This window comes from Panthera leo, chromosome A2 (genome assembly GCF_018350215.1).
Source record: "Panthera leo isolate Ple1 chromosome A2, P.leo_Ple1_pat1.1, whole genome shotgun sequence".
Taxonomy (NCBI): domain Eukaryota; kingdom Metazoa; phylum Chordata; class Mammalia; order Carnivora; family Felidae; genus Panthera; species Panthera leo.
Window position 1 is genome coordinate 21,605,793 of NC_056680.1, and position 16,347 is coordinate 21,622,139.

Here is a 16,347-nt window from a genome sequence, read left to right on the forward strand (position 1 = left end):
ATTCCCCCAAATGTTTTGCTTTGGACCCTCAGGTAAGTAACTTAAAAAACAAAATTTCTAGACAGTTGAGCACTTGGTTTTAGATAATAGTGACAATTGTTTTTATATCCCTTGAAGTGCATATATTACTGCTAAGTAGTGTTGCACTGTATGATCACATTACTGTCTTGTGGAACACTCACCCATAGGAGGTCATTTGTGCTATTTCCAGTTTTTGGTAATTACGTATAGAGCTTTTATATTCATAAAACCTCATGCACGGGTTTTTGTGTGGACAAAAGCATCATTTCTCTAGAGTAAATACCTAGCGGTGGTATACCTAGGTCATATGGTAAAATGCATTTTTCTTCTAAATTTTTGTAGTTTTAAATTTAGATTTAGGATCCATTTTGAGTTGATTTTTGTATAGGGTTTATGTTATGGATTTTTTTTTCTTTTTTATGTATGTGGATGGCCAATTGTTCCCAACACTATTGGTTGAAATCATTGTATACTCTTAAAACTTAAACTAAAAAGATCTCTAAGCATCACCATCAAGATGACAGTCATTAAATGTTTTAAAATTCCTGTTAACTTATATGTAACACCAAAAGTGAAAATACTTTTGGTCTTAAAGAGAATCCTAAAAACAGATCATTAGGTGGGCACAGAGAATCCTAAAAACAGATCATTAGGTGGGCACAGAATTATGAATTCTTAGGAACTGAAGTTATTATATTTGGGCTATGTGATCCATTACCCATGTCACAATGGACACCAGAAACAGTTTAGAACACTCAGGAGACCAGATTTAAAAACGAAGCCCCAAACTTCAGTCCAGGGACACATTAATTTTGATAGCAGAGAATAAGTACATGTACTTAGCACAGCGTTAGGTACTCCAATGTTAAATGAATGGCTAAAATGCATTTATTCTATTCAAATGACGTAATCCTCATAACACTTTTTATTCAGTGTTATCCATTTAGACAGAGGTGAAATAGCCTGGGACAGCCTATGAAATATCTTTTTAAAAACATCTATTACTGAAATACAGTTGACACACAATGTTATATTGGTTTCAGGTGCACAACATAGTGATTAGACAATTCTACCTATCACACAGGGTTCACCCAGGCAAGTGTGGTCACCATGCAAAGTTATTACAGCATTACTGATTATATTCCCTGTGCTGTATTTTTCATCCCCATCACTTACTCATTTTATAACTGGAAGTCTGTACCTCTTAACCCCATTCAACTGCCTATGAAATATCTTATTTTCTACCCCTTTGTGCAACACCACCATCAGTATGTACTAACACATTATGGAGAATGCTTGGAATTAAACTGCATCACAGAAAAGCTCAAAACAATGTTCATAACAAGTTCCTAAGAGCAGAGGGTATACAATGTTCAGAAACATTTTCAAAATTGGGAGTTTTCACATAAAAATCCCAGCTTGTTATTTTCGGAGAGAAGCTGGACACCTTTGCAACAACTGGCTGGAGCTGAGCTGCACATGACTCTCTGATGCAGGGCCGGGTTCTGTTTGCATCAGGGCTACCCTGGCCCACCCACTACATGTGCTTCCATGGCCCATGTGGTTTTTGGGGCAGTTTAGTCTCCTCTACTTAACTCAACATGAACTACAAGATGGGCTGTGCTTTAAAAGGTCTCAGACATTTTTTTTATACACGTGCAGGGCTGTTCTCGGAAGGTTTAATCTGAGTTTGTAGAGGACACTTGCTATTTGTACAGATTCGGGGAAATGGACAATCAAACTTTCTGGAGGGTAATTTTATTATAATATTTAGTATAAACCTTAAAAATGACAAAATCCTTCGATCTACCAATTGTATTTCAAATAGTTTATCTTAAGAGAAAATGCTGAACACGAAGACTTAGCCACAGGATATATTTCTGAGTTCTTAAGAGAATCAGAAAAGAACAGCATATTGTTTACGTAAAGCACGGGAGAAAAAACATGCAGCTATGAATACCACTCTTCTCTTTTTCAAAAAGTTTTCATTCTACCGAAAGAAATCTCACAGGGACTCCCCTGTGAGATGAATAAATAGCTACTGTCATCAAGGTATTGTTCTTTGAAAAAAAAACCTGGTTACAAAAGAGTTAATAAAAGCGACTTTTAAAACTAGTTAATAATAAAACTAGTGTAGAGAAGCATACCACACACTCTGGGACACATTTACACATATTTTTGGAAGGATACAAAGTATTATCAGTGATTATTTCTAGGAGGTGGGATTATGTTTTTTTCTTTTACTCTAATCTTTAAATATGAAATACAAACAACCTCTCAACCAAAATCCAGGATTATATCCTGTGGCTACAAGCAACTCAGTAAGGGGCCGCTGTAAAGGATTGTGGCTTTAGCTATCTTTCTTACCTTTATTATTATTACTTTTTAATGTTTTGTTTATTGTTTAGAGAGAGAGTATGACAGGGGAGGGGCAGAGAGAGAGGGGGACAGAGGATCTAAAGCGGGCTCCATGCTGATAGCAGTGAGCCTGACTCGGGGCTCAAACTCATGAACCGTGAGATCGTGACCTGAGCCAAAGTTGGACGCTCAACCGACTCAGCCACCTGGGGGCCTGTTTCTTACCTTTAAAAAAGGTAAGTTGGTTAAAACAAACTATAGGACTTTAGGAGAAAATGTTTACTATAGAGTTGTAATTTCCCAACAGTCTTTACTATAAATCCTTCACCGCAAAGCGTGGAATTTCATTCACGGTGGGTGGGGGAGATTTAGGATTGGGGTTACATGCCATCACTGAGGCATGGCTTGCACCTCTGCCCTAGACTGTCAATCTAAGTCTCTACTACAGATAAACAAAGGGCCATCTGGAGCTGCGCGGCAGCTGAGAGCGCCCATGCAAACACTTGGCTATGAATTCACGGGTCACTGCGAATTCCAACTCCCATTTGGTTGGACGACAGGCAAGTGTAGACACAAAAAAAACCTGCTCTTTCAGGAAGCTCCACCTATTTACAGATAGTTTTCAAAACCAGAAAGAATGCATTATAAAAAGGAAGTACCAAAGATTTACAAAATTCCCAAAGGTTTATTAGTTTTAATCTAGCCATAGACATCACTTTACTTATTCCATAGCATGGGGGAATTTTCTTTACAACGGTAATTACCGTGCTCTCCATATTCTTACCTTTTGCAATGTGTCACATTTTCAGATTGCCTGCTTGACCTAGAGTTCCTTTATAGCTTTGTGGACAAAACCAAGGCTCTGTTCCTTCTTTCATTTTGTGGCTACTTGCTTCTTAGGCTGAGGAGTAAGCCAGGCCACCTCCCAGAGCACCAGCTCTGGTGCACAGCACCTACGCTTTCTGTCCCGTGTGGCACCGTGATCTAGTCATCACTAGGAATGCGTGACAGAGCCCTGGATTTATTAGCTACCTGTTCTCAGAACACAAAAAGGCCTCTATAAAAACAGAACAAGTCATCTATATAGATAGCCAGATCTCATTAAGGATATGAGAGGGAATTTGGGGGAATATAAGGTGACCTAAAAGAACAATTATTCTCGGAATTTATTCTCATCCAGTTAGGATCCTAAGTGTTCATGCATCCACTACAGAGATGACTGCTTTTCCTATATTAATTTTCAGAGTTGCATAAATTCCTCTTAATTCTCTATGAGACACTGAGGAATGGGATGCAACTTGAACTTCTCAGGGGCTCTAATGTACACTTCTCCACCTCAGAAGTGAGATTTCCTTTGGTGTTTGAATAGGACTTTTCAACCTTCCAGAGCACTGTTAGAGGAAACTACCTTCCAGAGCACTGTTTCAAAGTCTGCTCCCTAAACTCTAGATTCTTGAGATGCTGAAGTGGAATATGAGAAAAATGGTCCCATAGTTCGATCAACCTGGGAATCGGTGCTGCTGTACTTATTGTAGGGCCCCTCAGAGTCTTGAGCATTGCAAAGCCCAAAGCCCCAGGAGGATGGGGAGGAGGAGCCATGTTAACAACATTTCCTTAACTCACTTGACCAACTGGAACCTTTCCTAAGGGTCACCTGTTAACTATGTAGAGTCTAGTGTTAGAGCAGAATTGTTTGGGAAACACACCATAGAGAGTGCTTTTCACACCTGTCCCTGGAACTTTTGGTGAGGTGAGGATTACACAAAAAACAAAAGAAAAGTACTTAATCACATATGAGTAAAGAGTAAGGTGACAATTACAATTCCACTGAAACAAAGCGCAGCAGTGGAAACCTTCAGTCTGCCTCCTATGAAGTGTGAAGCTCTCAGGGGCCCATGTCAAGTGAAAAGTCAGGGCAGTTCCAAAGCCACGCAGTTTGAAGACCACTAATGAAATGCCCACTGCGTGACGCATAGTGGACGGTTCGTAAGTGTGTAGTGAATAAGTTAACAAATGCACTACAACTTCCATTTTATTCAATTTCAGGGAGAAAACGCCATCCTTTCACTTTTAAACTAATATACAGAAAAGAAAAAAAATCTAGAAAAGCTTCACAAGTGGGTAGAATTCCAAATAATGCTTAATGAAGGCTGTGAACCTACCACCAACTGCAGACCATAAATATACCCTTTGTATTAGCAGGTGCAAATGATCAGGCTACACATATTCCTAAGCCCTAGCAGAGGCCGCAGGGGTGAAGAACAGGCAAGAAGCTTTTGAAGAACTACCTGCTGCAGGCTAACTTTTGCACCCTGAAACCATTTTTCAGTAATTTTATGGGAATAGAAAAAGAGCATTCTAAACTTTCACACCAAGTCAAGGGCTTGGACGTAAGCAAATTTCTTTCCCTTTTAGGCTAAAAACTGTGAGACATGTATTCTTTCTGGACTAATTATCTCTGCTGGCCTAGGGGTGACTTCCCCAGCACATGCCCCCACGCCCCCTCCCCCTACTCCCCACCTGCCTCCTTCTCCCCTCTTGGTCCTCCCAGTCCGTCTCACCCTCTCATATTCATCCTTGGCTCTGCTTAGCATCTCCAGAATGTCGATGGGCCTGTGGTCACTGCAGCCGTTAGCCTGGCTGGGACTCTGTTTGTCCCGAGCAGCTTGCTGGGACCGCCGTGTCTCCTCTTCTACCACACTAGAGGAGGAGAACCAGATTTTAGAAAGACTTCTTTAGGCACAATCTGACCCACGAACTCTCCTGGTGTTTGTCTTCTGAGGATGCGGGAAGAATGTCATAGGGTACGCTTCCTCCGAATACAATTGCAGGGCCTCGGTCTGTATTGGGAGTACATAACTAACTGCTTTACCAGCTCATGTGCAACAATGCCAACTGATGTGTCTCACTGTTAGAAGGGCAGAGTACAGAATTCTTTTCTAGAGATGGTAGGAGCAGATATGTTAAAAATGACCAAATTATTTCTCTTTTTTGAAGTCTCAAACTCAAACTACCAGGTGAAGTACATTTTCAAAAGCATGTAGTCAGCAAGACACAGGCAGGGTGCATAGCTGAGCAACCACTGTGGCAAGTCTGTACTGACACTGGACTGGGGGAGGGGGGGAGAAGGAGAGAGAAGGAGAGAGAGAGGGAGGGAGAGAGAGGGAGGAAGAGAGAGGGAGGGAGAGAGAGGGAGGGAGAGGGAGGGAGGGAGAGGGAGGGAGGGAGAGGGAGGGAGAGGAGCTTCTTAAAAAAAAAAAAAAAAGATTTCAGCAAATCTTCAAAGGTTTCCCTTATTCTCTCCTTAGAAATCACCAAGTGGGTGGTGAGGTCAGGGTGATCATGGCAGTGCTATTCATTCTGATTGGTGCTCAGGCTAATTCTGCACTTGAAAATAAAGCAAGAAAAGTTGAGGGTTAAGAATGCCAGAGAGGGCTGGGGTCTTTTTCTTTTTAAGATTCATTTAGGTTTTAATCCCAGCTCTAATGAACAGGATTACCTGCCACAGGATATTATGGGCACAGCATAACTTGATTATTGTATAAGCTGAAAACTTTCTGGATGGTGATAAGGACAGGCAATAAAACAATTCAGTAGCAGAAGATCTGTTTCTTGGTTTTTTTTTTTTTTTTTTTTAATTTTTTTAACGTTTATTTATTTTTGAGACAGAGAGAGACAGAGTGTGAACGGGGGAGGGTCAGAGAGAGGGAGACACAGAATCTGAAACAGGCTCCAGGCTCTGAGCTATCAGCACAGAGCCCGATGCGGGGCTCCAACTCATGGACCACGAGATCATGACCTGAGCCAAAGTCAGCCGCTTAACCGACTGAGCCACCCAGGTGCCCCCTTGGGTTTTTTTGAACAACAGGAATAGGACAAGAATAGGCCACTTTAGTGTCAGTTCACTGCTTTAAAACAACCTGCCTAGGAGCTCCCATTCATGTGCGTGGGATGGTTCTTTTATTTGAAAACACTGGGTTAAACAGTATTAAGCACTTTTTTTTTTTTTTTCAACAGCAGACTCATTCTGAGTTTTTAACGTACTAAAGTATATTTGATTCTCCAAGAAGGGTGGGCTTATACATTTCCCCAAATTTACTTGACCAGAATCTTCTCCTAAGGCAAGATTTCTGTTTAGAAGATCTTGCTTTGCAGTAATGGTGTTATTTCTCTATCTAGATGCTTATAGCTCTGAATACGATGATTATTTCTGAAATAAATGTACAGTCACAGACTTTACAGTAGAATGAAAGAAGACTGGTATGTGATATGAAGATCAGACCAATTAGCATCCATATTGTCTCATTTATATCCATACCAGTCAAGAAAGACTATATGGCCCCAACTGTGAGGCCTGTTGCAAAGGAGAAAAAGACTGGAGAGATATACGTTGGTTATTTCTTGATGGTAGATCACAAGCAATTTCCCGTTCCTTTTTTGTCCGTTTCTTCATTTTCCATAATTAACAGGCACTCCTTTAATAACGAGGGGGAAAAAAAGAGTGCTATTTCAAGAGACTTGTATTTGTACTCAGTTACAAGCTGCACCAGCTTGAATTCACCTTCATTGAAGACTCCGGTCACACAGCCTGTTTCTCCTCCCTCTTGCCAGGCTGCCTGGTTTGTCCATCCTGGTATTCCCCTCATCCCTGCTCCAGACTGTATCTGGATCTGTAATTTTGGTTCAGTTTTTTTTTTTTTTTTTTTTAATAAAGTAAGCTTTATGCCCAACATGGGGTTTGCAATTCAAGACTCTGAGATCAAGAACTGCATGCTCTACTGATTGAGCCAGCCAGGCACCCCCCAAAAGAACATTTCTTTCTTTCTTTTTTTTAATTTTAAAAAAATGTTTGATTTTTGAGAGAGACAGAGTACAAGCGGGGGAGGGGCAGAGAGAGAGGGAGAGACTCAGAATCCAAAGCAGGCTCCAGGCTCTGAGCTGTCAGCACAGAACCCGATGCGGGGCTTGAACTCGTGAACTGTGAGATCATGACCTGAGCTGAAGTTGGACGCTCAACCCACTGAGCCACTCAGGTGCCCCAAAAACATTTCTAATAGTCACCACTATTAGACCAGTGGAAGAGGCCTCTTTACAATGTTCACTTCTGCTTTCAACAGCATGTCCAGGTGGCAAGAAGGGACAGGAAAGATGCCAGGACTCTATCAGGCCTCTTCCAATCCAAACTCTCTGAGGAGCACCCTCTTCTCAAATATGCCCTCAAGACTACCCATAAATCAGGAATAAGGCTCACTTCCATGAGTTCTCCAAATTTCAGTCTTCGTAGGCAACCGTTCAAACAAGTATTTATTGTTAGGAAGAGTTTCTGGCAGGGTGGATTTCCTCTTTAGGAGAGTCAGCATTTCCCAAGTTTAGTGGATTTTCAACCCTGCCACTGACCAGAGAGGATTTCTAAATTCGGATACAGTACAGGTTTAGAGGTGTGCATGCTCTACCGCAGAGCTTCTCAGTTTTTATAAACATCTTTTGGAATAAGTCAACTTCTTTACTTGGAGAATTTTTATTATATTGCAGCTGTTGAAACAGTGATTTAACAGAATGGGCACCGACAGGCACATTTATTGAGACACAAACACAATATGCCAATACACACCTGTATTTCTGGTGGGCAGAGATAATATTCTGAATTATGTAGCAAACAGAGGCTGTACACAGGCAAAGTCAGAGCAAAGAAAGATAAAGCAGTCTTTTCTTTATCTTTGGTGACCACGACACCATTTATCACAAAGTTCATGTTAACATATAAGGTGTTCTCTTCGGCCATAAATAGGCCAGGCACTTGAAAACTCATTACTAACAGTTTCATGAGGACACTCTCTAATCACTTTCAATAACTCCCCTGCTTCTAGTAAAACCAGCTGGAAGCGTAAGCAAATGTGCTTCTTTTGGGCATTTCTTGTGAAAGAAACTCAAATGCTCCTTTTCCCTTTTGCTTTCTGTTTCTACTTCCTCATCCTACTTTTGGTTTCAGTACAATATTTTCAGATAGGCCTTCAGTCTTCTGCCTCATTTACCACCTGAAGTCTTGTATGAGGGGTACCACTGGCCCTGACAGTTTAGACAAAAGCTCAAAATGGTTTCCTGTAAGTGGCTATTAAAGCTAAAAGAAACATATTTCTTACTTGGGGCCCAAAAGTTCTCAACCTGCAGGAGAAAGTCTATATACTAACATATTCCAAAGTTTAGATATTTCAGAAAAATATTCTGGATTTCAGGATAACCAAGAATCAATACATCTGTGTCTTCTAAGTAATTTGAAGTAAACTGCCTTTGCTGTCACTTTCAAAAATACAAAAAGTAGTCATCAAATAAGTAAATGGCTTTGTAAAAAAAGTAGTTTTAATTCATTTCCAGGGAAAGGTGTTGTAAAAATAAAGTGTGCTCAGTTGCTATGTGTCCAACTTCGCAAAGCTCAGATGATGACCTTGAGGTTAGTGAGTTGGAGCCTCACGTCAGGCTCTCTGCTGTCAGTGCAGAGCCAGGGAGCCCGCTTCGGATCCTCTGTCCCCCTCTCTCTCTGCCCCTCCCCCTGCTCTCTCTCTCTCTCTCTCTTTCAAAAATAAGTAAAACATTAAAAGAAAGGGAGGAAGGGGGCGCCTGGGTGGCTCAGTTGGTTGAGCGTCTGACTTTGGCTCAGGTCATGATCTCGTGGTCTGTGAGTTCGAGCCCCGCGTCAGGCTCTGTGCTGACAGCTCAGAGCCTGGAGCCTGCTTCTGCTTCTGTGTCTCCCCCTCTCTCTGCGCCTCCCCTGCTCATGTTCTGTCTCTCTTTGTCTTAAAAATAAATAAACACATTAAAAAAATAAATAAATTAAAAAAAAAAAGAAAGGAAGGAAGGGAAGGAAAGGAAAGGAAGGAAGGAAGGGTGTTTCTAGAGAGGCAACATGTTTTCCAACATGACTGATGCAAGTTCATTTGGAACAATGTCTTCAGGGGTGTGTGCCCACAGTAATAAACACAGCCTATCCTGTGAGCTCACGGCCAGAGCCATCAAAGCAGAAGGCGGACAGACATCCAATCAGGACATGACAGTGGTCTTCGATTAAAACTTTGCTTTAGCCATATGGGCTTCTTTTAAAATGCAAATATGCCTGGAATTGAGGTTTGGGGCTTATTTATTTACACTTTTATAGAAATTAGTGTGAAATTGGACTGTTTCTTAAAAAATTAAGACAGTTTTCTTCCAAAGATGTAGATAAAAATCTTGCAGGAGAACAAAAGGAATTCCGATGATGGGGTGGGGGTTCACACCTCTGGGGAGATTTAGGCAAAAACCGAAAAGGAAACACAGGTGAGCCAGAATACACTGGTGGCCGCAGCACCGCAGGCCTCTCCAGCGCCACGGTGTCTCGGGCTCCCAGAACCCAGACCAGCAGCACCAGCAGCACAGAGAAGCCAGATGAGGGGTGGCTCCTGCGGGCTAGCTTGAGAAAAGACAGTAAGCCACCCTTTAGAACTCTCATTCAATGAAATTGCTTTCCAATTCCAAGATTCTGACATACAAAGCATCTCCTGGAACACAGCCCATCAGTGAACTGGGGGACCACTACACCTAGAGTCGGCGCCACAGCGGAGTTCACGTCAAGGAGGCGTGGGCAGGAGTTCTCTACTGGCTGCGGAGCGCCGCACCACTCCACTCGCCAGAGCCTAGCGCCACCTGCCTGTGCCCTGGGCGTGATAGCGTCCTTTGGGGTCAGCCCTAAGCACATGCTTAACAATAAGGGTTTGGTTAAATTAAGATTTGTCTTCAGGACTGGATAAAATTACAAATGCCACAGAGGACTCTTTAGCGTAAACTGGAAAAAGGCTGTTGAACTGAAAAGTAGGAGGTACAGGGTGATCTGTTTTTGTAAAAAAACCACCACACACACCGACCTAATGTACAAATAAAAAGACGGGAAGGAAACAGACTAAAACACTAACAATGGGAGTAGTAGGGTTACAGATAATTCTAGTTTTAAGCTTTTCTGCCTCTTCCAATTTTTGGACAATAAGCAGGAAATCAGGGGAGAAACAAATTAGTAGACTCAGTAGCAAACAGAAGTGAGGGGGAAAGTGATTTTTCATCTCTCATATATCATTAATTAGATCTATGTTGTAAAAGAAATACTTACTCGGCCATGAGTTTGGCTATGCGGTGACAGTCATTCTTATCGTAAAACCAGATGCTGTATATTGACACTTGAAAAACAAAGGAGAAAAAAAGATAATGGGAAATGCGGTTTCAACATTTGAGTATATGTAAATACTATATTATTACCACGGAATGTCAGAGAATTTACCACCAACAGAATTTACCATCAAACCCTCAAATTGTTAAGAGTTCCTCTAAAGAAAAAAAAGCCTCTCAAATTGCTTAATAAAATTATTAATAAAATTAAGATAGGTAAAATATTCAGATGAAAATTGCGAAAGAAAGTTTTCAGACATGATTTCCAGATCTCATTGAGCCTAAGGTGCCACTAAGTGTAAGAGGTACCATTATTTTCTGTGTTACCAAGAAAGGAAAGTGCTGTTAAACTAAGAATCAACATTGAGAGATGCATTTCAAATTGACAGTGAAATGTGAAAAAAAGTGTCTTAATTATCGAAAACCAAGTTCACCCACCAGCAGAACCAAACAACAGAACCTCCATCAATCTTTCGAAGCTTGAAATATGGAATCAGTAATTACAATAAAAACAAACACCAGCTCCAGATCCAGCCTATGATCAACATCGTTCACGCAGGAAATGGAAATGCTGGGGCTGAGCTCAGCCTATCACACTTCTTTTCCTTTTTCATTCCCAGCACGTGTGGTGTGATCAACACTAAGAAAACCTTCAAAAACTATTTGGTGAATAGATAAATGAACTTTATAATTAAAGGTTAACAATACATAAAAACCACTGTAAACACTTTTTGGATAAGGTGGAACAGAAATACTGAATTATAAGTCAAAACAAACATATGAATAGCTATGGCTCATTGCTACCACGTGCGCCCACCATGATACTCACAGCTTGGCCCAGGCTGCACCTTCCTTCATACTTAAAATGACTGGTACAGGCAGTGCAGATATCATTATGTCTTTTTTTAAAAATTAAACTTTTTTTTTTTTTTTAAGACAGGAAGTAGAATTTATTGGTGGGCATGAATAAGGAGGGAGCAGTGCTGAGGTTCTCATGAGTGCAGAGCCTGTCGTTTGTCTAAGAGGCCATGAGTAGGAATGTATTTGACCCCACAGCCATCTGGGATGAGCTGCTTTTCAGCCATCATGTCTCCAAATTTGTCCACATTAAACTTAGCCCTATTTCTTGGAAATGAAGATCTTCTGGTGGCCAGAGGACCTGAACTTGGCTCTGCGTAGGGCCTCAATCACACGCTTCTGGAAGGACATGATGACATGGCCACTGTGGACCCTAACCATGTGCCCTGGGGTTTTCCAAAGGCACTCCACATACCTGTCTGGAGCCCGTCAACCCCACCCAGCACAGGACAACATCTTGTTGATACAGATGATGGGGATGGGGTGGAGTTGCACTTGGATATGAAAACCATCTTTGCCATAGCTTTTCACCATGTACTTGCTGGCAAAAATACAGGCAGTCTCCAGGGCTTCAGAGGAGAGCTGCTCATATTCATCTGACGTCATGTGCCACATAGTGGGAACCCATTCACTTTTGCCTTCTTCTGCCCCAGGTCAAAGATGTGGATATTGGCATCAGGGACACTTCTGCCGAAGTGAGACTTTGGGTATGTTTTGTTCTTGCAATACTGGTAACACCATGGCGACACCAGGATTTTCAGTGGCGCTCCAAAGGAAAAGGGCTAAATTAAACTTTTAATTTTGAAATAATTGTAGCTTCACACACACTTGGAAAAAATAAACAGAGACTGTATGTGCCCTTTGTTTCTTCCATTGGTAACGTTTGGTAAAACTATAGTATGATTTCACAGCCAGGATTCTGACATTGATACAGTCAAGTTACAGAACATTGCTGTGGCCACAAAGATCCCTGGTGGACTTTTATAGCCACACCCTCTTCCCTTGGTCCCTCTCCCCCATCTCTGACTCCTGGCAGACACACTAATCTGTTCTCTGTTTCTTTAATGTTGTCATTTCAAGAATGTTACAGAATATAAAGGGAATCATATAACATGCAACTTTTTGAGATTGAGTTTTCTAACCCAACATAATTCTCTGGATATTCATCCAAGTTGTTGCTTGCACCAATTGTTCATCCCCACCCCCACTCTCTTTTTCGGCTGTGTAGTATTTCATGGTGTGGCCATACCTGTTCAAATGTTCATCCACTGATGGACACATGGTGTGTTTCCAGTTTTGAGTTAACAAATAAGCAGCTATGAATGTTCACGCACAGGTTTTCGTGTGAATGTAAGTCTTCATCTCTGGGTTAAATGCCCCAAAGCACAGTTACTGAGTCACAGAAGTTGCATGTCCAGTTTAAAGAAGAAACTCTGTTCTCTAGAGTGTTGGTACTATTTTATATTCCTACCAGTAACATGAGCAATCCAGTTTCTCTGCATCCTTGCCAGCATCTGTTCTTCTATTTTTAACTTCATCCATTCTGACAGGTATATAGTGGCATCTCACTGTGGTTTTAGTTTACATCTCCCTAGAAGCTAATAATGATGCTGAACATCTTTTCATGTGCTTCTCTGTCATCCATATTTTGTTTAGTCAAATGTCTGTTCATGTCTTTTGCCCCTTCTAATTGGACGTTTTTTACTGTTGAATTTTATGAGTTCTTTAGATATTCAAGATACTAGGCCTTTGTTGGATATGTGGTTTGAAGATATTTTCTATCTGGAGCTTGTTTTTCATTCTTAGTAAGGTCCTTCCAGAGCAAAGATTTTTAACTTTGACAAGGCCCAACTTACCAATTTTTCCTTTTATGGATCATGCTTTTGGTGTCAAGGATTCTTTCCTGATGGACCCGCAGTAACAAAATTTTCTATGATTTTTCCTAAAAGGTTTATAGTTTTACATTTCAGTAGGTAATCACTTTTTTAAAATGTTTTATTTATTCTTGAGAAAGATTTGGGGGGGGGGGGAGGGTCAGGAGCAGAGAGAAAGAGAGCCACAGAATCTGAAGCAGGTTCCAGGCTCTAAGCTGTCAGCACAGAGCCTGATGCAGGCTTGTACCCAAGAACCATGACATCATGGCCTGAGCTGAAGTCAGACGCTTAACCAACTGAGCCACCCAGGCGCTCCATCAGTTGGTAATTGATTTTGAGTTAATTTTTGCATAAAAAGGTTTAGGTTAAGGTTTTCTTTTGGTCTAAATGTTCTATCCAGCATTATTTGTTGAAAATGCTCTCCTCTCTTTATTGAGGAGTATTTTGTACCTTTGTCAAATATCAGTTGGGTATATTTGTGTGGGTCTATTTCCAGATTTATTTTATCCTATTTATGTGTTTATTCCTCCACCAGTACCACACTGTCTTGATTCTTGTGCTATATAGTAGGCCTTAATAATTCCCCCCACTTTATGCTTTTCCAAATTGTTTTATCTTCTATGGCCTATGCTTTTCCATAGAAGTTTTAGAATAAGTTTGTTTATGCCTACAAAAAACATTGTTGGGATTTTGATAGAAGAAAGTGCTTTAAACCTACAGAGCAATTTGGGAATAGGTGAATTTGTACTATGTGGAGTACTTCAATGTACAAGTACAGTCTATCTCTCCATTTATTTAGATCTTCTTTGATTTCTTTCATCAGTAATTTTCAGCACACAGATCCTATACATGTTTTGTTAAATTTATGCCCAAGTACTTAACTTTCTTTGTAAGGGCTATAAATGGTGGCTTGTTTTTAAGGTTATCTTTTTAAGTAATCTCTACACCCACTGTGGGACTCTAACTCATGACCCCGAGATCAAGAGTCACATGCTCTGCCGACCGAGCCAGCCAGCGCCCCTAAATGGTAGTTTTTAATTGTGACTGAGTTTTGAATGTTGATCTTGTATTCTCATATCTTACCAAGCTCACTAATTAGTTCTAGGAATTTGTACTTAGTCTGTTATCTGCGAATAACATTTTTATTATTTATCTCCCCTTTCTCTTCCAATATGTAGGCCTATTTTTCTTTCTTGCCTTATTGCAGTGGTTAGAACTTTCAGTGCTATGTTGCACAGCAGTGTTGACAGTGGACATCCTTGCCTTGTTCTCAATCTTAAAGGGAAAACATTCAGCCTTTCACTGTAAGTATAATGCTGGCTGTAAGTCTGTTGCAGATGCTCTTTATCAAGATCACATAATTTACTTCTATTCCCAACTTAAGAGTTTTTATCATGCATGGACATGGGTTTTTTCCCTGCATCAAAAACACTAAATATGATCATGTGATATTTCTATTTCATCTTTAGTCTTTTGATATGGTGGATTAAACTGATGTTCAATGTATTTTTTTAAAATGTTTATTTTTGAGAGAGTGTTATGTGTGTGTGCACAAGTGGGGAAGGGTCAGAGAAAGAGAGAGAGAGAGAATCCCAAGCAGACTCTACACTTGGTGCGGAGCCTGACAAGAGGCTCGATCTCATGACTGTGAGATCATGACCTGGGCTGAGACCAAGAGTCAGGTGCTAAACTGATGGAGCCACCCAGGTGCCCCTTATTTTCAATACTGAACCAGCTTTGCAGATCTGGAATAAAACCTTTTTCTCTATACTGTTGAGTTTGCTAATATTTGGCTGAGGATTTTTTTAAACTTACTTCTCTAAAAATTTTTTTGTTTTTTAATATTTATTTTTGAGAGAGACACAGAGTGCAAGCAGGGAAGGGGCAGAGGGAGAGGGAAACACAGAATCTGAAGCAGGCTCCAGGCTCTGAGCTGTCGACACAGAGCCCAACGCAGGGCTTGAACTCACAAACTGTGAGATCATGACCTGAGCCAAAGTTACATGCTCAACGAACTGAGCCACCCAGGTGCCCCCTTTTTAACCTACTTCTTGAGAGATACTGGTTTGTGGTTTTCTTTTATTGTACTGTCTGCCTAGTTTGGGTATCAGAGTAATACTGGCTTTATAAAATCAGTTGAAAATTGTTCCCTCCTTGTCTGTTTTCTGGAAGAAACTATGTAAAATTAGTGTTAACTCCTCTTTGAATTCTCCAGTAAAACCATCTAGGCCTGGAGATTTTTTTCTTTTGAATTATGAATTCAATTTCTTCAATGGCTATAGGACTATTCATGTTATCTATTTTGTCTTGGTTGAATTTTGTAATTTGGGTTTTCAAGGAACTGGTCCATTTCTTCCAAGTTATCAAGTTTATGACTATAAAACTGTTCACAGGGGGTGTCTGGGTGGCTCAGTCGGTTGAGCGTCTGACTTTGGCTCAGGTCATGATCTCACAGTTTGTGAGTTCAAGCCCCGTGTCAGGCTCTGTGCTGACAGCTTGGAGCCTGGAGCCTGCTTTGGATTCTGTCTCTGTCTCTCTCTGCCCCTCCCCCACTTGTGCTGTCTATCAAAAATAAATTTTAAAAAATGTAAAAAAAAACATTAAAGAAAAATAAAGTACTTAAATGTTCACAGCATTAGCTTATTACCCTTTTAATGTCTGGAGAATCTATAGTGATACCTACTATTCCATTCCTGATACTGGTACATTGTGTTTTATTTTTCTTAGTATTGCTAAAAAGGTTTGTGAATTTTATTGACCTTTTTTTAATTTGTGGTGCCTGGGTGGCTCAGTCAGTTAAACGTCCAACTCTTGGTTTCAGCTCAAGTCATGATCTTATTGCTTCGTGGGTTTGAGCCCCACACGGAGCTCTGTAATGACAGTGAGGAGCCTGCTTGAGATTTTCTCTCTCCCTCCCTCTCTTTGCCCCTCCCCCACTTGTGTTGTCTCTGTCTCTCTCAAAATAAACTTAAAAGTTTTCTAAAAACCCAGCTTATTGTTTCACTAATTTTTCTCTTTTCATATTTTCAATGTCATTGATTTCTTCTGC

General features: G+C 40.7%; 1 protein-coding gene across 5 annotated transcripts in view; it reads right to left on the reverse strand.

The window, feature by feature from the left end:
* DCP1A (decapping mRNA 1A) overlaps nt 1-16,347 on the reverse strand; it is a 56,541-nt gene that overhangs the window by 17,517 nt on the left and 22,677 nt on the right. For all 5 annotated transcript variants that reach the window (XM_042929671.1, XM_042929674.1, XM_042929672.1 and 2 more), the window contains 2 exons: nt 10,511-10,577; nt 4,941-5,079 (listed from right to left, as the gene is read on the reverse strand). In XM_042929671.1, coding sequence (XP_042785605.1) covers nt 4,941-5,079; nt 10,511-10,577 — 206 coding nt within the window. The remainder of the gene's footprint in view (nt 1-4,940; nt 5,080-10,510; nt 10,578-16,347) is intronic.